The 25,174-nt window shown below is 51.6% G+C and overlaps 1 protein-coding gene across 1 annotated transcript; it reads left to right on the forward strand.

The window, feature by feature from the left end:
- Positions 1-790: 790 nt before the first annotated feature.
- On the forward strand, positions 791-1,714 carry LOC135577880 (olfactory receptor 14J1-like). The gene has a single exon (XM_065047993.1). It carries the CDS (start codon positions 791-793, stop codon positions 1,712-1,714), a length of 924 nt encoding a protein of 307 aa, XP_064904065.1.
- The last annotated feature ends 23,460 nt before the right edge of the window (positions 1,715-25,174 follow it).

Consider the following 25,174-nt stretch of genomic DNA (forward strand, 5'->3'; position numbering starts at 1 on the left):
GCCCCTGGGCAGTGCCAGGAGGTGTGAGCAGGACAGAGCTGAGCACACAGCGGGTGGGACGGGGTCTGTGACACTGACAGGGAGCAGACCAGGGACAGAGACACAGCTGCAGGCAGCACAGACATGGGCAGGGAGAAGGAGCTCCTACCAGCTATGCCAGGGACGGGATTTAGGAACCCCCCGGCAATCCCCTGCAGTGCAGACACATTTCCCAGTGTAACCCCTGGTCTCCTCTCCTCCCCAGCAGACCCTCTGCCCCAAAGCCATGGGGTCCAGGTCACGAGTCTCCACCTCAGCAGCTGGACCTCCAGGTGAAGGGTTCCTGGAACGTGGTACTCAAAAAAGGTGCTAAAAGTACTTGCTCTCCAGTGTCATCATGTGAGTGGCAGCAGCACAGCCGGGTCAGGAGAAGGTTCCACAGCATGCCCATCTGCCTTTCTGTCCTTGCTTTATCTTCTGGTAGCACTGCAGTGTCCTTCCCTGTTTCTCCACCTGTTTCTGGTGCTCTTGCTCTCTGGGGTTGGTGTGCGAGTGTCAGTCACTTATTGTTCTGACACCAACTCAGGGGTCTTGCCCCAGAGCTGTGTTGATGGAAACCAGATGACCAAGCTGCATTTTAAACTGTGATGAAATGTTTTTCCCACTTCATAGACAAAGAGAATGAGCTGAAACATCCCTCCATCAGGGAGGGGGTTTTCCATGAGAAACAACATATTTTCCCCAGAGAAGTCTCCCCTAACTTGTCACTGTCTTTCCTCCTTGCACAGGTCCTCATGCCCACAGGCAGCAAATGTCCAACAGCAGCTCCATCACCCAGTTCCTCCTCCTGCCGTTCACAGACACACGGGAGCTGCAGCTCTTGCACTTCTGGCTCTTCCTGGGCATCTACCTGGCTGCCCTCCTGGGCAACGGCCTCATCATCACCACCATAGCCTGGGACAAGCACCTCCACACCCCCATGTACTTCTTCCTGCTCAACCTCGCCCTCCTCGACCTGGGCTCCATCTCCACCACTGTGCCCAAATCCATGGCCAATTCCCTCTGGTACACCAGGGCCATCTCATACTCAGGATGTGTTGCACAGCTCTTTACGTTTTCCTTCTTGATAGTAGCAGAGTATTTTCTTCTCACCGTCATGTCGTACGACCGCTACGTTGCCATCTGCAAACCCCTGCACTACGGGACCCTCCTGGGCAGCAGAGCTTGTGTCCACATGGCAGCAGCTGCCTGGGCCACTGGGTTTCTCAATGCTCTGCTGCACACGGCCAATACATTTTCACTGCCCCTGTGCAAGGGCAATGCCCTGGGCCAGTTCTTCTGTGAAATCCCCCAGATCCTCAAGCTCTCCTGCTCACACTCCTACCTCAGGGAACTTGGGCTTCTTGTGGTTAGTGCCTGTTTGGTTTTTATGTGCTGCATTTTCATCGTGGTGTCCTATGTGCAGATCTTGAGGGCTGTGCTGAGGATCCCCTCTGAGCAGGGACGGCACAAAGCCTTTTCCACCTGCCTCCCTCACCTGGCTGTCATCTCTCTGTTTGCCGGCACCTCCTTTTTTGCCTACCTGAAGCCCCCCTCCATCTCTTCCCCATCCTTGGACCTGCTGGTGTCTGTTCTATACTCGCTGATACCTCCAACATTGAACCCCCTCATCTACAGCATGAGGAACAGGGAGCTCAAGGATGCCCTGAGGAAACTAATGGAGGGATGCATTTGAAAAATAATAAAGTGTTCATCATCTTCTCTTTAACAAATAACAGTTTTAATGTAACTCATTAGAGGCCCAGACTTGTGTGTGTGTGTGTGTGTTGGTGGTGTTTATTTTTTAATAAATCATGATATTTTTGTCATCCCCTTTCTAATTCATTGTCAGCTTTTTTTCAAACCCACTGGCTGTATAAATATGGACCCATGCTCTCTGTGTATTTAAACAAAATAAAGGGCTCTGCAGTGATTTTTTTTTCACTGATATTCTTCCTCCAAGGCCTGTTTGGAGCTGCAGGGACAGGTCCTGTGTACATGGGAGGAGGGGAGAAGAGTCCAGCGTGGCAGCCCTGCCAGGGAGCAGCAGTGCTTGTTCTTCCAGAGCTGTTCTGGTTCCACTCCCACACTCTCCTTCTCATCCCTGGTGTTGGTGCAAGGCCTGAGTGCTCTGGCAGCTTGGTCACCGTCCTGCTGTGTGTCAGTGCTGTGGGCGCAGGCAGGGACAGGCAATGGGCACTGCTGTGACAGAGCTGGCCTCACAACAGCCTTTCCAGATAGAAAGGTGATCTCCTATGGGCAGGGCATGAAGTTTTATATTTTCTTGAGAAGTTTCACCCAATCATATTCCTACAAAAGTGACCCACAGATGAAACCCCAGTGTACAGCTGAACAGTGTGTGTGTGCAGGGCTGGCACTCAGCAGTGTCCTCTCACAGCCAGGCTCCTGCCAGAGACCTGCAGGACCAGCAGAGCAGGGGCTGGGCTGTGCCCCTGTGCACTGCACACCCCACAGAAGGAGCCTCAAGTCAATCACCATGGACTGGCCCTTCACAACCACCATTCACAGCACTGGCCTCTCACCCACAGAGGTTGTTCTTCCCTCCATGGATGGACAATGAATGAGTAGTTCAGCAGTCTGGGTTTGCTTTGTACAGATGAGATGTGATCACGCACATCATGTATGTGAGGTGACATGACCATGAGACAGCACTGGGCCCTTGTGGCCAGGAAGGCCAATGGCATCCTGGGGTGTATTAGGAGGGGGGTGGTTAGTAGGTCGAGAGAGGTCCTCCTTCCCCTCTACTCTGCCCTGGTGAGACCCCATCTGGAATACTGAGTCCAGTTCTGGGTTCCTCAGTTCCAGCAGGACAGGGAACTGCTGGAGAGGGTCCAGTGTAGGGCAACGAAGATGATTAAGGGAGTGGAGCATCTCCCTTATGAAGAAAGGCTGAGGGAGCTGGGTCTCTTTTAGTTTGGAGAAGAGGATACTGAGGGGTGACCTTATTAATGTTATATAAATATATAAAGGGTGGGTGCCACAAGGATGGGGCCAGGCTCTTCTCGGTGGCCAACAATGATAGGACAAGGGGTAATGGGATCAAGCTGGAACACAAGAGGTTCCGCTTAAATTTGAGAAGAAACTTCTTCTCAGTAAGGGTGACAGAACACTGAACAGGCTGCCCAGGGGGGTGTGGAGTCTCCTTCTCTGCAGACATTCAAAACCCACCTGGACATGTTCCTGTGCAACCTCACCTGGGCGTTCCTGCTCCATGGGGGGATTGGACTGGATGATCTTATGAGGTTCCTTCCAATCCCAAACATACTGTGATACTGTGATACTGTGATACTGTGTGACATGAACACGAGTGAGCACAAACATCATCAACTGTTCCTTGGGGTTCCATGAAAACCTGTGGCACACACAAGGTCCTGAGGTCACTTCCTGTTGGAAGTAACACCCCATGGGAAACTGCCTGAATGCAGCACTGGCTTGTGCTTCCTTAATTGAGCTCCCCGTGTCCATTCCTCATGATGTAGGACATCTCAGATTAGTGCAGAGCAGGTGACTCACCATAGCTGAGGTGTCTCCCACCCCTCTGGAGTGGCAACGGGAGGCCAGAGGGACAATGTGACTCCTACCTTTGTGCGTAAAAGGGACAGACTGTCTCTGAGCATCCCTGGGTGCACAAGGAGTCCTGAGACCAACTCAGATATGGAGTCCTGATTGAACCCTGGCATTTCTGTGTGTGACTCCAGGAACAAACCTCAGTGGCCCAGTGAGATTCATCTCAGCTGCTGGGACAGGCTCTTTGCAAGTGCTCCTGTCTGCTGTCACCCTTGCCTGTGATTCTGGGTTGTGCTCTCAAAAGTAAGACAAAGTGGTAAGAGGGTTTCTGAGGTCTTGGAAAAGGCAGATATCAAACCCATCTGCATGAAAAGCATGAAGGAGAATTAACAGCTGGTCAACCTGCCGCCATACCCGGAATTTTGCAGGGTCACAGACATGGTGTTCCTTGGTGTCCTAGTAGCCAGATCAGTGATCTCTGGGCTGGAGAATTGGAAGCTGGGTGGGAAGTTGGCTGGACAATCAAGACAAATGTCATCAGCGGTACAAAGACCTCCGTGCCGCCAGTTACTAGTGGCATCCCTCAGTGACCAGCACTTGGACCAGCACTGTTAAACGTCTTTATTCTCCCTCTCTATGATGTGACAAGTGCACTTTCAGCTTCTCTGTGGTGAGGCATAGTTGTGAGGAACCCTTGAACAACCTCGCCTGGTTAACCCTGCCTGGAGCAGGACAGTGAGACAAGTGAGATAAGGGCTTTCCTCAAACCTCAAGTAATTCTGAGATTCAATGAGTCTTTCCCTTGGAGAGGATTTTGAAGGCAGAATAGGCAGAGGAAGAATAAAAAGAATAAAAGACAGAAAAGGAGTTCTAAATGTTGTCAAAAAAAAACAGCAGTTGCTCTGAAGAGTGTTTTTCAACTCAAATCTCTAGTAGGGAATATATTTGATAAATTTGATAAAACGAGTACACATTTATCTGATCAGGTCCTGGGCCATAAAAAAGGTGATGGATAGTTACGGTATTATGAGTTCAGTTGTGTCTCAGACACTCGTAACCCAGTCAGAATCCTGTGGCTGTGAAGGGGACAGTGAGGCCAGTTCTGTCTCTGGTGGTGACAGCCCAGCAGCAGGGACACGGCTGGGAAAGAACCTCAGCCTAAGTATGACAAATCCTACCCAGGAAGAGATCTTGGAGACAGGTTGTCACATCCATCCCACCTGGGAACATGACAGGACAGCAGCAGGGACATGGTCGTGTGTATGAGAGAAGCTGAAAGGCCAGCAGCACTCATGGGATTTAGGAGATCATGGGGAGGTTACTTCTCTCTGGTCAAGTGCAAGACGACTGGAAGAATAACAGGTTGGGATCTTTGCTTGATGGGCAGTTTCTAAGGTGGTAAAGCTTCCAAAGTAGTGGGAAAAAGCAGCAGAGAAAAAAAACTAAAGCCACAAAGTGCAGATGGGGAAGTAGAGACTGGTTATCAGGAAGAAAAAATGTCACTGTAAGAGCAGTGCTGTGGGGCAAGAGGTGACCCAGAGGGAGCTGGATCAGCCCATGGTTTGTGTGCCAAAGAGCAGCCAGTGAGGGTGCAGACACAGCAGTGAAGGTGCAGAAATGCTGGGTGAGAGCAGATGGGGAAGCGAGATGGGTGTCTGCAGCCTGCAGGGAAAGAGGGGCAGGGGTAGCACCGTGTAGAACAGCCTGTGGTGGAGATGGCAAAGGGCGCTGTAAGGCTGGAAGGGACCCACAGAACCCAGGTCTCTGTCCCCTTGGCCAGGGCAGTTGTCTCTGCCACTGAGGCCCAGGACAAGACATGTTGTCCTCATGGCACTGGGGCCTCGGTGCCTCCTTGCAGCCCCATGGGGAAGCTGGAAGTTGTTGTGCCAGTGTTGTCCTTCCCTGGGCCTTGCACACCCACATCCCACGGTCCCAGGAAGAGCCCTGAGCCGTGTGTTTACATCTCATCTGTACAATGAAAACATGGAGTTTTGACCTAGTGTTTCATAGAATCATTTTAATTTTTAAGTTTCATTTCATTTAATTATATACATAGTAGTAGTAGTATATTATACTATTTTGATTGTCTTATTAAAATGGTATTTCTGAACCCACGGGTTTCTCCATTCCCTTTGGTTATCTTCCATATCGCACTTAATAGTTTGGGGGAGTACGTGAGCAGCAGTTGTGGTCTTAGTTGCTGGCTGGGGAAGAACATTGAGAGGGAAGGATAATAGTGGCTCAAGAACTCTTGAAAATCACTTTCCAAGGTGATGGCACTTTTTTTTTTTTTGTATTGGGAAACAGCATGAGAAAGGAAAACCATCAGACACTGCAGCTCTGGAGGTCCAGAGTGGAGCTCAGGATAAAGAAATGTCATTCTGAGCGCAGTGCTGTGGTCATTCAGAAGGACTCTGGATCAGCCATGACTTTGTGTTTCCAGGAACAGCTGGTGAGGATGGAGAGACAGCAGCACAGGTGGGGACACACTGGGCTGAGAACAAGGTGGGGAAGCACATGGGGTGTCTGCAGCCTGTGGGGGAACAGCCACAGGCATGGGACAGTGTAGGATGGACTGTGGTGGAGATGGCCAAGGGTGACACTGGATGTCCCTGCAAGAGCCAAGGTTTTTGTCCCCTTGGCATGGCTGATGTCCCTGCCAGCGAGGCCTAAGAAGAGACACATCATTGTCACGGCCATGGCTCCCCATTGCCTCCTTGCACCCCCAGGGAGTGTCACACCATTGTCCTGCACTGGGCATCGCACTCCCCACAGCCCCAGGAAGAGCCCTGAGCCACCTGTGAGGGACAGGATCTCCCTTCCTGGGGCAGGGGCTCAAGGCTTGGCCATTGTCCTCATCAGACAAACCAAGGGCTTTCTCAGCATCAGAGCTGCTGCACTTTGCCTTTGCCTGATGCAATCACAGCCTCCAATTATCTGCTCTAACGAGTCCCTGGGGAGGCTTTGTCAGTAACAGCCCTCAGTGGGGCCCATTAATGCTTCAAGGTACTTTGGAGTTTGCTTCTGGCTTGGACTTTTTGAGCAGATTCTTCAGTCTGTCCTTGGTATCTGAGGTTCATGGACCAAATACGCCACGGGGCTCATTAAAACACTGAGAGCCATAATGAGCGATGTTTCTTTCCCTAATTTCCTTCCAATCTTCAAGACTTGTAGAACTAACTGGAGAGGTTTCAATGGAACACTTGCTGATGAAGGTTTCAAAGAAGATTTCATAAAGGAGGGTTTTTTCTTTCCAGGGTGTTTTCTGTCATTTTTCATTGTATAGAAGAAGTGACAGCAGCATTCTACACTGGACATTGATCCCGAGGGTCTCCTGAAGACATCTGGACAGGCAGGAGAACAGTCCTTGAGGCTGGACACTGTATGGACAACCTGGCTCCTCACCCCCACCCCCAGTCTGCCGATTCCCTCACTGGCCACCAGAGATTGCATCACTTTTCCTACATCAGTTTAATAAACAGCAAAACACTTTCCTCAACTGTGTGTGTAAGCTGGATCTGGTGAGGTCCAGCATCCACAAGGGACACCCACACAAGAACTGGTTTAGACAGAGAGATAGGAGAGGATAGAAATAAACACAATGAACGTGTTGACTGCCATGTTAATTAGAGCTCTGAAGAACGGGGCAAGTTTGTAACTCCCTGAAGCTCAAAGCAGAAACCAGACAGCTGAGAGGCCACTGAATGACCAAAGAGCAAGTGGAGGAGAAACCTGAGAGCACTGGGAAGGGCAAACGTCCAGACAGTGCTGGAAAGTTGTCCTTGGACAGGGACATTTAATCAGGAGAGGTGGGAACTCTTGAATGACGAGGGAGATGAAATAATAGACTGTTGGTAATAGAAGTACAGGGGAAGACCAGTGTTTCTTCTCCAATCCTTAGTACACTTCCAGACAGACATCAGTCATCAGCTGTCTCACCATAAACAGCCAGGGCCATTTTAGGGGCCCAGTGTACCTGAGGTGCTGACTTGGCATTGGCATCTCTCACACAGGACCTGGGGAGACCAGAGCACCTTGCAGTGCAGGTGGAGCCTGGGCAGGGGTTCCCAGGGCATCTACACTGGCACCAGGGGTTTGTGTCCCTGGAGCTGAAGACATTTGTGTCTTAAATCCATCCCCAGTTCTGGAGAACTCTTTCCTTTCCAAAGAAAAGAAACTCCCCTACAAAGACTTTTAAATAAATAAGTAAGTAAGCAAGCAAGTAAATAAGTAAATAAATAAGTAAATAAAAAAGTAAGTAAATATGTGAATAAATAAATAAATAAAAGCAAGTAAATAAGTAAATAAATACATAAATAAATAAATACATACATACATAAAAAGAAAATAAGAAAGAAAGAAAGAAAGAAAAAGAAAGAAAGAAAGTATGTTGACACCTTCCTTTGCTTTGGATCTTTGTCTTCATTTCTTCTTATTTTAATATCCATTGACATCAACTGACATCTGATGGGCCTGCAGGCATGAACCAAGATCATGTTGTGTCTTGCACAGCGCCCCATGCCCTCTGAACCTTCCCTGCCCAGGACTCCTCACACGTTGCCCAGAGCGAGTCACACTGAGGTGTTGGCTGGTTCACTGGCTGAGATGTTGGTTTAGATGGTCACCTACAGCACAGGTGGATCCTGCCCCATCATCGCCTGCTCTGCTCCAGTCTGAAACAGAGCCCAACATCACAATGGGATCATGAGAGAACTGAGGTTGAAGGGACCTCAGGAGTCTGCAGTCCAACCTGTCACCAACTGGGTCACACCAAGGTGTTCAAGCCTTGATTCAATCAGAGCTTTAGCAGGACTAGAGAAGTGATCATCCCTTTGTACTGGGCACTGGTGAGGCTGCACCTTGAATCCTGGGGGCAGTTTTAGGCCCCTCATGGCAAGGAAGACATTGAGGTGCTGGAGAGAGTTCAGAGGAGGGTGACAAGGCTGGTGAAGGGTCTGGAGCACCAGTCTGACGAGGAGCGGTTGAGGGAGCTGGGGCTGTTCAGCCTTGAGAACAGGAGGCTGAGGGGAGACCTTATTACTCTCTACAGCTGCCTGTAAGGAGGTTTTATCATGGAGGGTGTTGGTCTCTTGTCCCAAGTAGCAAGTGACAGGACAAGAGGAAATGGCCTCAAGTTGCACACGGGGAGGTTTAGATTGGATATGAGGAAAAAATTCTTCAGGGAAGCCACCAGGGATGTTCCTCAGGACTCAGTCCTAGGGCCAGGTCTGTCCAATATTTTTATCAATAATCTGGATGCAGGAATTTAATGCACCATTATCAAATTTTCTGATCATACCATCCTCGGAGGTGCTGATGACTATCCTGAGGGACAAGGAGCCTTGCAGAACGATCTAGATAGATTGGAGCATTAGGCAATGATCAACGGCATAAAATCTAACAAGTCCACATGCCGGATTCTGCACCTGGGATAAAGTAATGCCAAGCACAAGTCTAAATGGGGAGAGGATTGGCTGGAGAGCAGCCCTGCAGAAAGGAGCCTTGGGGCGCTGGTTGACAGGAGGCTCAACAAGAGTCAGCAGTGTGTGCCCTGGCAGCCAAGAGTGCAAATCCCATCCTGGGGTACATCAGACAGAGCAGAACCAACCGCTCAAAGGAGGTGATTATCCTGCTGTATTCAGAGTTGCTGTGGCCTCACCTTGAGTGCTGTGTGCAGTTCTGGGCCCCACGATTTGACGAGGATGTTGAAGTATTCCAATGAGTCCAGAGAGCAACAAAGCTGGTGACCGACCGGAAGGCATGTCCTCTGAGGAGTGGCCGAGCAATCTGGATTTCTCTAGTTTGGAGAGAAGGAAGCTGATGAGCAAGCTCATTGCCCTCTAAAAGTTCCCGAGGAGGGAAGTGTATAGGGAAGTGCTGGTCTCTTGTCCCTGGTATCCAGTGACAGGACATGTGTGAATGGTGCAAACCTGGGTCAGAGGAAGTTCAGACTTGACCCTCTACTGAGAGTGTGGTCAAATACTGGAACAGCCTTCTGAACGATAGGATGAGGGGCAACAGGCACAGCATAGGAGGTCCCATCTGAATATTAGGAAAAACCTCTTTACTGTGAGGGTGCCTGAGCACTGAACAGGCTGTCCAGAGAGGCTGTGGAGTGTCCTCCTCTGGAGACATTCAAAACCCGCCTGGACACCTTCCTGTGCCATCTGCTCTGGGCGAACCTGCTTTAGCAGGTGGGTTGGGCTAGATGATCTCCAGAGGTCCCTTTCAAGCCCAACCATTCTGTGATTCTGTGACAGCTGGTTGATGCCCCAAGCCTCAGCATTCAAGAAGCATTTGGCCAATGCACTTACTACCCTGTTTTAACTTTAGATCAGCCTTGAATTGGTCATGCAGTGGGACTAGATGGTCATTCTAGGTCCCTTACAGCTGAACTATACCTCACTTCCCTTCTTCCCTTTCTCCTCCTTTCCCTAGCAGGGGGAAGCTGCAAAGCCCCCCCACCACAGCCCCACCCAGCACCCTTTGCAGGAAGCCTTTGAGGTGCTGGACCCAAGGCAGTCCCGGTGCCCAGGAGTTCCAGGGGGCTGTCCCTGCCCTTGGTGTCCACGTGCTGGGCACAGCTGCTGGCTGTCCCTGATGCCTTCTCTGCCCTTTGGCTCTCCAGGACAAAGCTCCTGCTCTTCTCTCCAGTCATGGCAGAAACCAGCCCTGCAACCAAGAGAAGAGCCCTGGTAGCTGTCCCCTCTCTGCACCAGAGCTGATGTCCATGAGGCCCCACAGCGAGGAGGACCAGGCTCACAAAGCCTGTTCTGAGGGGATAACAGGATGGTTTCAACCACTGCAGCGTGGAGAAAATCCCCAGTGTGACCAGAGCCATAGGCTGGGCTGGACAGTGCCAACAGACCGCCATGGAAATAAGACTCGAATTGAATCCCTTCCCAAAGCACAGCCAGGCAAATGATGACTCTTCCCAAATGAGCAAAAAGAGTCCATTGCTGCTACTGCAGTCATGTTTCCTTTTCTACCCAAACCAAGATCCACAGTTGGCCATCTGTACAGGGGATGCAAAATGCACTTCAGCCGCAGGGTAAACCTTCCACACCTCCTGTGTGACTTGCACCTTTCTCGGAGTTATTTGCCTACCTTGATTGGTGGGAAGAGGTTCAGAACTTCTGGAAAGCCTTTAAGAGATACTCTTTGGAGTACTCAAAGAGTAAGGAAGCTACTGCCATTTTGGACATTTGTGTCAAAACTCATACACACATGGGATAGTGTGTGCTGTGTGACATGGATTTCTTTTTCTCCTTGTTCTCCTTTTTAGTAATGCCTGAGATCTTTGCTTTGGAAAAAACATAGCTAAACAAAAGAATCTGAGAACAAAAGTCCTGATCAGAGAGAAGGTCCATCTGGGCCAAGACTCAGTCTCCAAAGCTGCCAGCCATCCGTGTCTCCAGGGTCTTGGGGTGCTCAAAGGCCTCAGTGGCTGGGACCGGCCTCCCTGGGGACCATCTCCTGCAGGGGCCCAGGGGCCGTGTCTCAGCTCAGCCTGGGAGCTCTGGTGCCTGCCTGAGCCATGTTGTAGGTGTGTGTGCCTGTCTCTGCCCCATCTCCTGGACGGGCCTGGGCCCTGCCCTGCAGAGAGCGGCTCTCCTGGATGGAGTCCTCAGGCCTGGCTCAGAGCTCATCGTGCTCCAGGCACAGCTACTGAGCACAACCATGCTGTGCTGTGCTGTGCTGTGCTGCTCTATTCTGTACGCTCACAAGGAGTCCAATAAAGATGGGACTGTTCGACTGAAGTGCCAGAGAGGTTTTAGATCCAAAAACAGTTTCAGGGACACATACACAAAGGATACAACTGGAAACAGAATTTTTTTTTTTTTTAATATTTATTTTATTAAAATTACAAATGTTAATAGAAGAAGGAGAAGGAGGAGAGCTGGCTCCTGCTGCAAACTTGCCCTGGGAGAAAGAACCCGAGAAAGCCAGGGCACGAGTGGTGCCTTGGAGGGCAAGAGCAGTGGGCATGAACCGAGCCAAAAGGGCCCAGAGGAGCTCTGACAGGTGGTCATGCTCAATGCTGCAGAGGAAGGCAAAAAAACCCCGGGGACCAGGGCCAGTCTGCCCCGGGGGAAAATTCCTTCCTGACCCCAACACTGGCGATCGGCTGTTCCCTGAGCATTTGAGCGAGACCTGGCTCCTCGGCCCACAGGCTGGTCATGCCTCCCAGAAGACCACAGAATAATAGAAGATAGAATGATGATCTCCTCCTCTCTCCTCTCTCCTCTCTCCTCTCTCCTCTCTCCTCTCTCCTCTCTCCTCTCTCCTCTCCTCTACTCTTCACCACCCATCCCCTCCAATCCCCTCCCTTCCCATCCCCTCCCCTCCCCTCCCCTTCCCTCCTCCCCCCTCTTCCTCCTGTTCCTCCTCCTCCTGTTCCTCCTGTTCCTCCTCCTCCTGTTCCTCCTGTTCCTCCTGTTCCTCCTCTTCCTGTTCCTCCTGTTCCTCCTGTTGCTGTTCCTCCTGTTCCTCCTCCTCCTCCTGTTCCTCCTCCTCCTCCTGTTCCTCCTCCTCCTGTCCCTCCTCCTGTTCCTCCTCCTCCTCCTGTTCCTCCTCCTCCTGTTCCTCCTCCTGTTCCTCCTCCTCCTCTTCCTGTTCCTCCTCCTCTTCCTGTTCCTCCTCTTCCTGTTCCTCCTCCTCCTTCTCTTCTCTCTTCTTTCTTCTCTCTCTTCTCCTCTTGCTTCACCTCTTCCCTCTCTCTCTCCCTCTCCCTCTTCTTCTTCTCTCTCCCTCTTTTCCTTCCCCCTCCTTTCACTACCAGTGCATGCTGGGGAAATCCCTGACAAACACTTGGAACCTTGCTCAGCTTAGCCATTCGCTCCAACCCCTTGTGCCAAAGACGCATGTACCTTCTGGTGGCCGGGAGAGCACCGGGCCCCCTTCAAACCACTCTGCATTCCACTTCCTACAGCTGCTGACCCTAGCTCCCCACTCCATCAGGACGGTGAGCTCTGCAGTGCTCCTCAAGAAGGCATTCCCTTCATTTTGCTGCTGCTATTCAGCTGAAAAGGATGTTCCTCTTCCTCTTCCTCTTCCTCCTCTTCCTCCTCCTCCTCCTCTTCCTCTTCCTCTTCCTCCTCCTCCTCCTCCTCCTCCTCTTCCTCCTCCTCCTCCTCTTCCTCCTCCTCCTCCTCTTCCTCCTCCTCCTCCTCCTCCTCCTCCTCTTCATCTTCCTCCTCTTCCTCTCTTCTCTCTTCCTCTCTTCTCTCTTCTCTCTTCTCTCCCTTCTCTCCCTTCTCCTCTTGCTTCACCTCTTCCCTCTCTCTCTCCCTCTCCCTCTTCTTCTCTCTCCCTCTTTTCCTTCCCCCTCCTTTCACTACCAGTGCATGCTGGGGAAATCCTTGACAAACACTTGGAACCTTGCCCAGCTTACCCATTCGCTCCATCACCTTGTGCCAACGACGCATCTACCTTCTGGTGGCCGGGAGAGCACTGGGCCCCCTTCAAACCACTCTGCATTCCACTTCCTACAGCTGCTGACCCTAGCTCCCCACTCCATCAGGACGGTGAGCTCTGCAGTGCTCCTCTAGAAGGCATTCCCTTCATTTTGCTGCTGCTATTCAGCTGAAAAGGATGTTCATCCATCAGATGAACCTGGAAGGTTGCCCTGCTGGGAGATGGCCTTGCAGCGGAGAAACTCCAGCTGCCTCGTCCAGCTCTTCCTCCTTCAGCCCCTGTCAAGGGATTCCACCGGCTCCTCAAGGACTTCCTCTCCGATGTCTTCAGGCTGCCTCCAGGCCAGCTCTGGCAGCAGACACGGGACGCTGCTCCCTTTTATACTGCCCCGGGGCATTGTGACATCAGCATTGCCCCGTGGTCGCATTGTGACACGGAGGTGACATGGGCCCCCAGTGTCCCACCCCACCCACTGCCCATGCACCCAGCACTCCGTGGAGGAAGGACTTCGGGGTGCTGCTGGCCCCGAGGCTGTCCTTGTGCCCAGGAGGCCCAGGGCGCTGTCCCTGCTCTTGGTGGTGAGATGAAGGCTGGTCTGGCAAACATCACACTTTGTGTCCCCAGGTGATGGACACTCCTCATGTGCCTCTGCAGAGAGTGGCAGGAGCTGGATCCCCTTCTCGGGACAGACTCCTTCCAGGAGAGACACAGACACAGGGGGAACTCATCAGGGCTTTACGGCGTTTCACTAGGAATCAGTTTTGACATATTGGGTGCTGTCCTGTGACTGCCCTTTCTGCACAAATGATCATAAAAACACCTTGACTTCCGTAAAGCCTTTGACACAGTCTTCCACAGCATCCTTGCTGCTAAAATCAGGAAGTGTGGTCTGGATGATTGGGTAGTGAGGTGGACTGTGAACTGGCTGAAGGGAAGAAGCCAGAGGGTCGTGGTCAATGGGGCAGAGTCCAGTTGAGGCCTGGATCTAGTGCAGTGCCTCAGGGGGCAGTGCTGGGGCCAGTACTCTTCAATAAATACATCAGTGACTTGGATGAGGGAACAGAGTGACTATCAGCAAGTTTGCTGGTGACACCAAGCTGGGAGGAGTGGGTGACACTGGAAGCTGTGCTGACATCAGAGACCTGGACAGGCTGGAGAGTTGGGCAGGGAAAATGTAATGAAATAGAACAAGGGCAAGTGTAGAGTCTTGAATCTGGGCAGGAACAACCCCAGGTTCCACTGTAAGTTGGGGAAGGACCTGTTGGAGAGCAGTGTAGGGGAAAGGGACCTGGGGGTCCTGGGGACAGCAGGGTGACCATGAGCCAGCACTGGGCCCTTGTGGCCAGGAAGGCAAATGGTACCTGGGGGGGGTTAGAAGGGGGTGGTCAGTAGGTCAGAGAGGTTCTCCTGCCCCTCTGCTCTGCCCTGGGGAGACCACACCTGGAATATTCTCATACCAATTTATTTTTTACTAGCAAGAATACAATGCTGGCAAGAAGTATCTCTGCAGAGCAGACACAACTAACAATACTGATTACTTGAGGTTGTCTCAAAGGATGTGCCCCTGGAGCCTGAGGGACACCTGGAGGAGCCCAGAGGGGACAGAGAAAGGGACATCAAGGGCTGCTCCTGTGCTGCTGAGCTGGGCTGGGCTCCTGGGACACAGGGAGCTCATGGCAGCGGCAGCGCTGCAGAGAGACAGCTCTGCCCAGGAGCAGCTCCTCTGCACACGCAGCAGGGCTGAGGGCTCTGCCTGCAGCACCGAGGGCACAGGAGACAGGCACAGAGAGGGAAACGCAGTCTGGGCTGGGAGGATGCTGAGAGTTCACTGGAAATGAAATCCTCTCAGATATGAAGCCTGTGGCTGCAGGGCATTGCATCTGCAAATCTTGGTAGGATCTCAGAAAGCTGTCACATTGCAGAGCCTGCGAGAGATGTAAGTACAGCTCTCAGAGATTCTCTGATCAGAGGAGAGGATGTGCTGCAGAGCAGGGATTGCCTTCTGCACTGTCAGAGTGACAAGACGTGAATGCTGCGTTCTCCCCAGGGTGGCTGTGGGGTGTAAATGTAAATGTGCAGGCAGGGGTGCCCAGGGCTGTCCTGCAGAGCAGGGTCCCTGCACCCCAGGGCTGTGCCGGGCAGGGACTCTGCCGCCTGCCAGGGTCAGCGCTCAGCCTGCCCGGGAGAGCCCAACTACACTGAGGGGAGAAGCTGTGGGGGGACGGAGCGACCCCCGGCAGGGCAGGGTCCTTCTGCTGCTGGGTTCTCCGTGGGTCGGGGCTGCTCACAGCTCCAGCTCACTCCAGAATATTGACAAGAGGAGGTTTCAAGGAGAAGAAGACAAAGAGTACTACAAAGATAAGGAACCTCCATGAGTCTGTCTTTTCAGTCTCCTACTCTGGGGAATGGGTGGTAATTAAGGCAGTTCTTAATTTTAAACAAATACTTGAGACACATGAACTGCAGTAGGTCTTCAAGAGAATCCTGACATGCCTTGCCTCTCCTCTGCCTATGCAGAACCAGCATCACCTTTGCTGGACACCTTACACTTAATCTGTAATCTGTTTTCCAGCCTGCAAACAGGAAGATGCCCCCAGGCAGTGCCCTGTGAACAGGCAGGATCTGTAGGGCCAGGGGGAGGGCACAGAGGGTGGGATGGTCTGTGAGCACTGACAGGGAAGAGACATGGACAGGGAAACACCTCCCAGGGGAGAATCTCCAGGCAGCAGGGAAATGATCAGAAATGAGAGGAAACCAAACCCGGAATGGTTATGGGAGGGAGAACAGAGAAAAGTGCCTGTGATCCCCTGCAGTGCAGATCCCTCCTGTGAGCAGCCCCCTGGGCTCCTGTCCCACCCAGCAAAGCCTCTGCCCTCAGGGCCGGGGGCTCCAAGGCATGAAGCAGCTCCTGTGCAGCCAGAGCTCCAGTTCCTCTGCAGAGCACAGGGGCTGAGAGCAGCTGCCCGGCAGTGTTGGTGTCTGGGAGGTGCTGCACAGCTGGGGAAGGGTGACGCTGTCTGAGTGCCCGGCTGCCTCTGCCCTGGCCTCTCTCACACCCACCCTCACCGCATTTTCCTTCTTGCTCCTCTGCTCTGGGTCACTGCTGTTGGGATCTTGTTCTTGCTGTCAGGCTCTCTGGGGATGGCAGTTTCAGCTGCAGAGTCACAGCCTGAGCTTGTGGGTCCTTTCCTGCAGGTGTGTCCATGGGCACACGTGTCCCAGCTTTGCTCTGACCTGTGGGCTGTGGGCAATGCAGTCTGTGGGGCTGGGGAATGAGCCGTGTGTGTCCTGGGCTAAACGTTGGGTGCTGAGACCTTAGGAAAGGGTGAGACCTGTCATGGTCTGAGGTGGATCCATCTGTTCTCAGCAGTGCCTGGTGGCTTTTCAGGGTAACATGGGAGTGTGATCAGCCCCCATCTCAGAAAGGTGCCAGCCCAGGGCAGCTGGAGCAAGACAGAGGGACAGAGCAGCTGCCCTCACTCTGCACTGACCCACAGGCACCCTCTTGTCTCACAGGACTCGCTCTGTTCTCCCTGAGTGCAGCAGAAATGCTGCGGGTTTCTGACACCCAACAACACTGCCCAGGGTGGGAGGACAGAAGGAGCTGTAGAAACACCAAACCTCTCCAACTCAGTTTCTCAGGCCTGGGGGTACAGATGCTGACAGTCCCTTCTGCACCAGGAGCGGTTCCAGCTGACAAAGCTGAACCCCAGGCCTGGCCCCTGCCCACCCGATCACACAGGGCCAGGCTGAGTCCTCAGGAGCCCCTGGGCAGAGACCCTGCTCTTCATTGCACACTCATCAAGCACCGACGAGGGCTCAGCCAGGACGTTCTCCTGGAAAAAGAAAAGTGTCTCTTTGTGTGACAGGGTGGGAGGGTCTGTGGGAAATGGTTTTGATGATTCCCAGAGAAGCCTCATCTAAACCTTCACTATCTTTTCCTCCTATGACAGGTCCTCATGCCCAGAGGCAGCAAATGTCCAGCAGCAGCTCCATCACCCAGTTCCTCCTCCTGCCGTTCACAGACACACGGGAGCTGCAGCTCTTGCACTTCTGGCTCTTCCTGGGCATCTACCTGGCTGCCCTCCTGGGCAACGGCCTCATCATCACCACCATAGCCTGGGACCAGCACCTCCACACCCCCATGTACTTCTTCCTGCTCAACCTCGCCCTCCTGGACCTGGGCTGCATCTCCACCATTGTCCCCAAATCCATGGCCAACTCTCTGTGGGATTCCAGGGTCATTTCCTATGCAGGATGTGCTGCCCAGGTCTTCTTTGTATTTTTCTTGCTTGGTGCAGAGTGTTCCCTTCTCACCATCATGTCCTACGACCGCTACGTTGCCATCTGCAAAGCCCTGCACTACGGGACCCTCCTGGGCAGCAGAGCTTGTGTCCACATGGCAGCAGCTGCCTGGGCCACTGGGTTTCTCAATGCTCTGCTGCACACGGCCAATACATTTTCACTGCCCCTGTGCAAGGGCAATGCCCTGGGCCAGTTCTTCTGTGAAATCCCCCAGATCCTCAAGCTCTCCTGCTCACACTCCTACCTCAGGGAACTTGGGCTTCTTGTGGTCAGTGCCTGTTTAGGTTTTACGTGTTTTGTGTTCATTGTGGTGTCCTATGTGCAGATCTTCAGGGCACTGCTGAGGATCCCCTCTGAGCAGGGACGGCACAAAGCCTTTTCCACCTGCCTCCCTCACCTGGCCGTGGTCTCCCTGTTCCTCAGCACTGTCATGTTTGCCCACCTGAAGCCCCCGTCCGTCTCCTCCCCATCCCTGGACCTGGTGGTGTCTCTTCTGTACTCGGTGGTGCCTCCAGCAGTGAACCCCCTCATCTACAGCATGAGGAACCAGCAGCTCAAGGATGCCTTGTGGAAACTCATATCTTACAATTTCCTGAAGCAATAAACTGCCCATCTGCTTCTACATAGGTGTTTTAGAGTAACTAATTACAGGCCCAGCCTGTCATCTGTATTTTCTGTTGTTGTTGGTAGTTTTTTTATTGTGATAATATTGTCATCCCATTTCTTAATTCAGTGTCTGCTTTTCTTTTATAACCACTGGCTGTGTAAATGAGGAGCTGTGCTCTCCTTGTCTCTGAAAAAAATAAAGGGTTCTTTAGTGACTTGTTTTTCACTGTATCCTTCCTGCAAGGCCTGTATGGAACTGCAGGGACAGTTCTTGTGTTCATGGCAGGAGGGAAAAGAGTCCATCCTGGCAGCCCTGCCAGGGAGCAGCAGCGCTTGTTCTTCCAGAGCTGTTCTGGTTCCACTCCCACACTCTCCTTCTCATCCCTGGTGTTGGTTCAAGGCCTGAGTGCTCGGGCAGCTTGGTCACCGTCCTGCTGTGTGTCAGTGCTGTGGGCGCAGGCAGGGACAGGCAGTGGGCACTGCTGTGACAGAGCTGGCCTCACAACAGCCTTTCCAGATAGAAACGTGATCTCCTCAGGGCAGGGCATGAAGGTTGAAGTCTTCTTAAAAAAAATTATCTCAAGAACAGGCCCAAGAAAGTGACCTATATATGAAACACCATTGTACAGCTGAACAGTGTGTGTGTGCAGGGCTGGCACACAGCAGTGTCCTCTCACAGCCAGGCTCCTGCCAGAGACCTGCAGGACCAGCAGAGCAGGGGCTGGGCTGTGCCCCTGTGCACTGCACACCCCACAGAATCTGCCCCAGGGCATCGTCATGGACGGGCCCCTCACAACCACCATTTCCAGCACTGGCCTCTCACCCACAGAGGTTGTTCTTCCCTCCATGGATGGACAATGAATGAGTAGTTCAGCAGTCCCTGTTTGCTTTGTGAAAAATGCAGTTGTGATTCATGCTAAGATGTTTAATGTTTACAGATAGAACCAAATGAGGCACGAGCTCTGAACTTGGAAAAAGGTGGTTAAGTTCTATGTAAAAAGTTATGAAACTTGCTTATGAAGTTATATTGACAGAGGGAACTAACATTTTAAGGGTTAACTAAACTTATAATGGGTGCCTGCTAACAAGCTAACACTTTAAGGCTTAGTCACACAATAAATGCTTAGTTTAGAGCTTTATGTTAAGAAGAACAGAACCCATCGAATGCCAAGATAAGAAGTTTTACTGCACCGAGCTGTAAACTTGAGGAGACAAGATAATGAAGATTTACAGCAAAAGGGGGCGCCAGGCTGGTTTCATTCAACTTGGCAGCTTGGGTCGCAGTCAATTCAACATAATGAGCCAAAGGTAAGTTCACTGTGATGAAGCTGAAGGAGCTTCATCCAAAGACCCCCAAAGACCCCTCCTCCAATTCACCAAGTGGCACTGCGCAGGCGCAACAGGGGAGGGTCTATGGAAATGGTTCTCTGAGATTCATTTTAATAAGAAGCGGGGAAAGGTTATGAATATGTACAGGCGTTCCTGGGGTCATTATGAATATGTAACACCTTACTGTATTTAAGCACACTTCTTATTGTTTAAAGGTGTGCGTGTTGGGCGGAGTGAATCCCCCGCGCACCCAGCGCTGTTTTGCTTATGCTCTAATGAACACGTGTTTAAGGAATACAAGGAATTGGATTAAATGTTTTTTATCCATAGAAAAAGCGTAAGTTATTTATTTCAACCTCATGATACCTGCCTACCCCTGGCCAATCACATTGCTGTCATGAGGTGACCTCACAAGTAATAATGCATCCATGTTTGCTTGGCCTACATCTGCCCCATGTATCTGCAATAGAAGTGGCATCACAACCCACCTCCAGCCGTGTCATCTTCCCCTTCTCCTGCATCTCCCATCTCCCAGGCTCTCAGCACTGCTGGGTGTGTTTTCCAGCATCCAGGTGACATCACTAGGCCAGACTCACCACGTGCCCAGTTGGGTTGTTCTCAAAGATGGGACTTCAAAATCTACCTCCCTCCCATGACCCCTCACCTTGCATCATCCTCTTCTGGCACCAGGGGTCACCTCACAGCTGACCTCCAGACACTTCCCCTGCACCTGCCTCTCCTTTCTCCCACCCAGCACTGTCGTTTCTGCTGGGCAGGCAGCACCGTGCTCCCCATGGGGACTGCAGAGCCCTGGTGGGACAGCTCAGTGGTGGGAGGGCAGCCAGGGGTGGTCAGGGCTCCTCGGGAAGGCAGGCGGGTGGATGAGGAGCTGGAGATGAGCTCTGTGCAGAGGGGAGCCTGGTGTGCACAGAGCCTTGCCTTGGAGGAAGCTTCATGGTCACAGGTCCTTGATTACATGGCAAGTTGGACCATGGCTTGGTCTGCTGGGAGGGCAACAGCACTGGGCACAAGCAACCCAGGAGGCTCCTGCAGGTGTGGAATACAGCATTTTGAGACAAACTCGGACGAGCTGACGAGGGCTGGTCTCCTACTGACAGACAAGGTGGATCAGGCCGGGGATCTGAAGGATGAGAGCGGCCATGGCTGCAGTGACCATGAGATGGTGGAGAAGGAGGACAACTGCAGAACAAGAGTGCAGTCCTGCAGGAGAGCTGATTTCATTACTGGAGGATCTGCTTTGGCTGTCCTGGAGAACAAACAGGCTGTGAGTCCCTGTTCAGGGGCAGTGTCCTCAGAGCCCAGGAAGAAACCAACCTGATGGCCAGGGAGTCCAGCAGGGCCTGCAAGAGGTCAGCATGGATGAACAGGGACCCCCTGACTTAGGAGATCAAACAGCAGAAGGACGTGCAGGGAGGCTGGAGGGGAACAGGCTGCCCAGGAGACAGACAGACAGACAGACAGACACCTGGCCTGGGGGTGCAGGGATGGAGCCAGCAAAGCCAACGCTGAGCAGTGGCTGAAATGGCCGTGCAAGGGGAGGGCACCCAGGAGGGCTTCTCCAAAGATGTGGTCAGCACAAGGAAGGTGGCTGAGGGCACCCTGGTCCCAGTGGCCAGTGGGGCAGGGGATGGGTGACAAAGACAATATCAAAACAGCAATTTATCTGAAGAAAGATTCTTCCTTGGAGAGTGCTGGTAGGAAATATAACTGGACACACTTATACATTTTACTATATATTTACCAACACATAAATATAATATTTTCCTTATGATCACATAGAAAGACAGACAACACGGGTCTGTTGAGATCACTGTCAACATGGCCATCTAAAAAGAGAACAGTTCAACTAACCTTTTTATCCCTCTTTCCTCCATCAGGCAAGAGTGACCAACAGCTTCCAGCATGACTCACTGTGTGCCAAGGGTTAAAAGTGGCACTGACAGCCCATGGCTGTGGATTGTTTGTTGCCTTCGGCTCTGTACAAGACACAAGGATTATCTTTCTGAATGCTGGAGGCTTTGGTAGGAGAGAAATCTAGAGAACCTTTTTTAAAAATGGAGGGAAAAAGAAACCAATTGAAATATGTAGAGTGAAGGAAATGTGTTCTTGCAACTTTAAACATCAAACACTGTTGGTGTTGTAATTCTCCTACCTTTGTTTTGAATACTTTAAATGTCAGTGTTTTCCCATTAGATCAAAATGAGATTTTTCAGGATGTGCATTAAGAGCAAGAGAACTTCTGATCCTCCACTACATTTCCCTTCTCAGCACTCTCTCTGTTATCTGTGCATCTCATCTCCCTCATCCTCCAGGTATTTCCTCCTGCCCTGACTAAACTGACCGTGTCTGAGGTCCCATTTCCAGCAGCTGATCTGCACACAACACTTGCGATTGCTCTCTGGGTTTCCCTTCCTCTTACTGTTTGATCACTCAGACACTTGTCAACAACCCGGTTGCTGCTTTCAGCTTCAAGGAGTTAAAAGCTTCCTTGTCTTTCAGTAGTCTGTCTATTCTGTCTCTAGCCAACTCTTTTATTGTGTTTATTTTATAATTTCCTTTCTGTCTAAAACATTTCTTGCATGGTTCTGCCTTGGAGAAGGTGAACCTCAGTGGTGGCAGCTTGTCCTTGGTGTACAGTTGAGGAGTGTGTTTTCTTTTAATCATGACTCTCATCAGTTGTGTTTTGTTTGTTCAAGGGGAAAGCAAAGTCCCTGTTTCCTGTGTGCACTTGGGTCTGCAAGGAGAGCAGGTGGGAGCTGGTGCAAAGGAGCTGGCACATCCAGCTGCAGACTGCAGCGAAGTCTGGTGTGAGGAAAAGGGATGCAAGGCCCAGGGGCCAATGAGAGAAACGATGGGGTTGGGGAGGTGAGGAGCAAGGTTGTCCACACGGTGTGAGACCTCAAGGGACAGCTTCTCCAGCCAGTCCAGACCTCCTTAGGAGAGACCCTGGATCCACATCAGACAATGCTGCAATCGCATCCTCTCCAAACTGAAAAGGATTAAAATACACCCTTTACAATAGAAAGATTTTTTTATCAGAAGCTTTTTGAAATCTTTCTCCATAATTACACAAAGAAAACTCTCTAATTGACTGTACAAGATTGGAAGGACATAACAAGAAGAGACATGGTTTGTTAGAGCTTTCTCGAGTGTAATGAGCCCCATGGTGCATTGGGTGCTGAGTCCTTGAACATCACTCAGGTGCTGAGAGGAGACTGCACAAACCTTTCCAGAAGTCAAAGCCAGAAGAAAAAAGCACTAAGTTCCTTGAAGTATTAATGAGTTCCACTGAGGGCAAGTACCAGCAGAGCCTCCCCAGGGACTCGTTAGAGCAGAGAATTGGAGGCCATGATGGCAGATAAACAAAGGGAAGCGTGCAGGCAGCTGAGGTGCTGAGAAAGCCCTGGTTTAGTGGGATGAAGCAGAGAGGCCAAGGCCTGACCCCCAGCCCCTGGGAAGGCAGGTCCTGTCCCTCACACGTTGCTCAGGGCTCTTCCTGGGGCAGGGGATGTGGGCTGTGTGGTGCTGAGTGAAGGACAATGGTGTGACCGTTCCCAGCCTTACTGGGGTGTGCAAGGAGGACATGAGGTGCCCCAGTGCCTAAGGACAACACGTGTCCTCACAGGCCTTGGTGGCAGAGGCGATGGCCATAGCCAAGGGGACAAAGACTTGGGTTCTCCTGGTGACATCCAGCCTTGCCAGTGCCCTTTGCCATCTCCACCACAGGTTGTCCTACACTGTCCCTCAGCTGCTTCTGTTTCCCTGCAGGCTGTAGACACCCATCTCGTTTCCTCCCCTTGCTCTCACCCTGGTATTTCCATACATTGACTGATGTGTCTCCACTCTCATGCTCTGTTCCTGGAAACACAAGTACATGGACTGATCTCCTGCTCCTTCTGGATGATTTCTCGTACCACAGCACTGCCCTTTGAGTGACATTTCTTCCTCCTCATGTCCAGTCTCCACGTTTTAACCTGCGATGTGTGGCAGTGTTTCTCTGCTGTAGAAAGAAGGACCCTGAAAACTACTGACCTGTCAGCCTCTTACCTGTGCCTGGGAAGATGATGGAACAGATCCTCCTAGAAGCTGTGCTAAGGAACAGAGAATGGTGACTCAACCACTTCCCTGGGCAGCCTGTTCCACTGCTTCACAACCTTTTCCATGACGAAATGTTTCCTAATATCAATTCTGAACTTTCTCTGGTACAAGCTGAGTCCATTTCCTCTCATCCTGTCACTTGCTACTCAGGAGAAGACCAACACCCTCCATGCTACAACCTCTTTTCAGAGAGTTGTACAGAGCAAAAAGTTCTCCTCTCAGCCTCCTTTTCTCCAGGATAAACAGCCTCAGAACCCCCAACTGCTCCTCAGCAGACTTGTGCTCCAGACCCTCAACAGCCTTGTCCCCCTCCTCTGCACTCACTCCAATACCCCAAGATCTTTCCTATAGTGATGGGCCCAAAACTGAACCAAGGATTTCAGTTGTGGCCTCACCAGTGCCGAGTACAAGGGGATGATCGCTGCTCTGGTTCTGCCCACTACACTATTCTTGATGCACATCAAGCCATTGGCCTTTTTGGCAACCTGGGCACACGCTGGCTCATGTTCAGCTGCTGTCAATCAACAACCCCAGGTCCTTTTCCACCAGGCAGCTTTCCAGCTACTCTTCCCCAAGCCTGTAGTGTTGCAGAGGATTGTTATGACCAAAGTGCAGGACCTGACACTTGGCCTTGTTAAACTTCAGACAAATGGCCTCAGCCTAATGAAGCAGCAGCTCCAGATCCCTCTGTAGAGCCCTCGTATTCTCCAGCAGATCAACACTCCCACCCAACTTGGTGTCATCTGAAAACAGAGTCAGGGTGCACCCGATCCCCTCATCCAGATCATTGATAAAGAGATGAGAGAGAACTTGCCCCAATACTGAGCCCCAGGGACACCACTCATGACCGGCCACCAACTGGATTTGGCTCCGTTCACCACAACTCTTTGGGCCCGTCCCGCCAGCCAGTTCTTGATCCATCACAGATACACCATCCAGGCCGTGAGCTGCAGCTTCTCCAGGAGATGCTGTGGGATACGGTGTCAAAGGCTTTACTGCAGTCTAAGGACACAACACCCACAGCCCGTGTGGCGGATTCACTCCCCACGACAGACTTTCCCTCATCTGCTCAGCCGGTCACCTTGTCACAGAAGAGATCAGGGTGGTCAAGCAGGACCTGCCTTTCATCCAGCCATGCTGATTGGGCCCGATTGCTTCTCTCGTCTGTGTGACCTCACAGTCCTTTCCCAGCCCTGTTCCTGCTGTTGGCCAATCCCCTGCAGAGGCAGAAGTGACCTCACAGTGCCCTCCACAGCCATTGGTTCCTACTGGACTATGAGTTCCTGAGACACAGTGACCACATGGCATCGTACCCACCATCACCCTCCTTGTGGTCCAGTGTGTGAGCAGATCAAACTGAGCTGCTTTCATCAAATGTATCCAATAGATTTCCTATCAAGGGTTTGAGTGGAGAAACGTTCCTTAGAGGAGCTGCTGTATTTACTCTGGGGCATTTTATATCTCTGCTTCTGCCTCTTATTTTTTTTGTTCTTCTTCCTCTGTCTATTCTGACGTGAAAGAGCTCTCCAAGGAAAAGATTAATGGAATCCTACAATAACACAGGTTAGAAGAGACCCCTGAACACCATCTCTGTCCCACTGACCTTTATGGCACCCCAAGGAATAGCTGATGGCATTTGTGCTCACTTGGGTTCATCTCACCACATGCACACAGTGGACATGCACATGATGTGTATGTTTACAACTCATCTGTACAATGAAAACAGGGACTTTTGACCTAGTATTTCATAGAATCATAGAATGTCCTGAGTTGGAAGGGACCTACAAGGATCATGGAGTCCAGCTCCTGTCCTTACACAGGACACCCCACAGGTCACACCATGTGTCTGAGG

The sequence above is a fragment of the Columba livia genome, unplaced genomic scaffold (assembly GCF_036013475.1).
Source record: "Columba livia isolate bColLiv1 breed racing homer unplaced genomic scaffold, bColLiv1.pat.W.v2 Scaffold_156, whole genome shotgun sequence".
Taxonomy (NCBI): Eukaryota; Metazoa; Chordata; class Aves; order Columbiformes; family Columbidae; genus Columba; species Columba livia.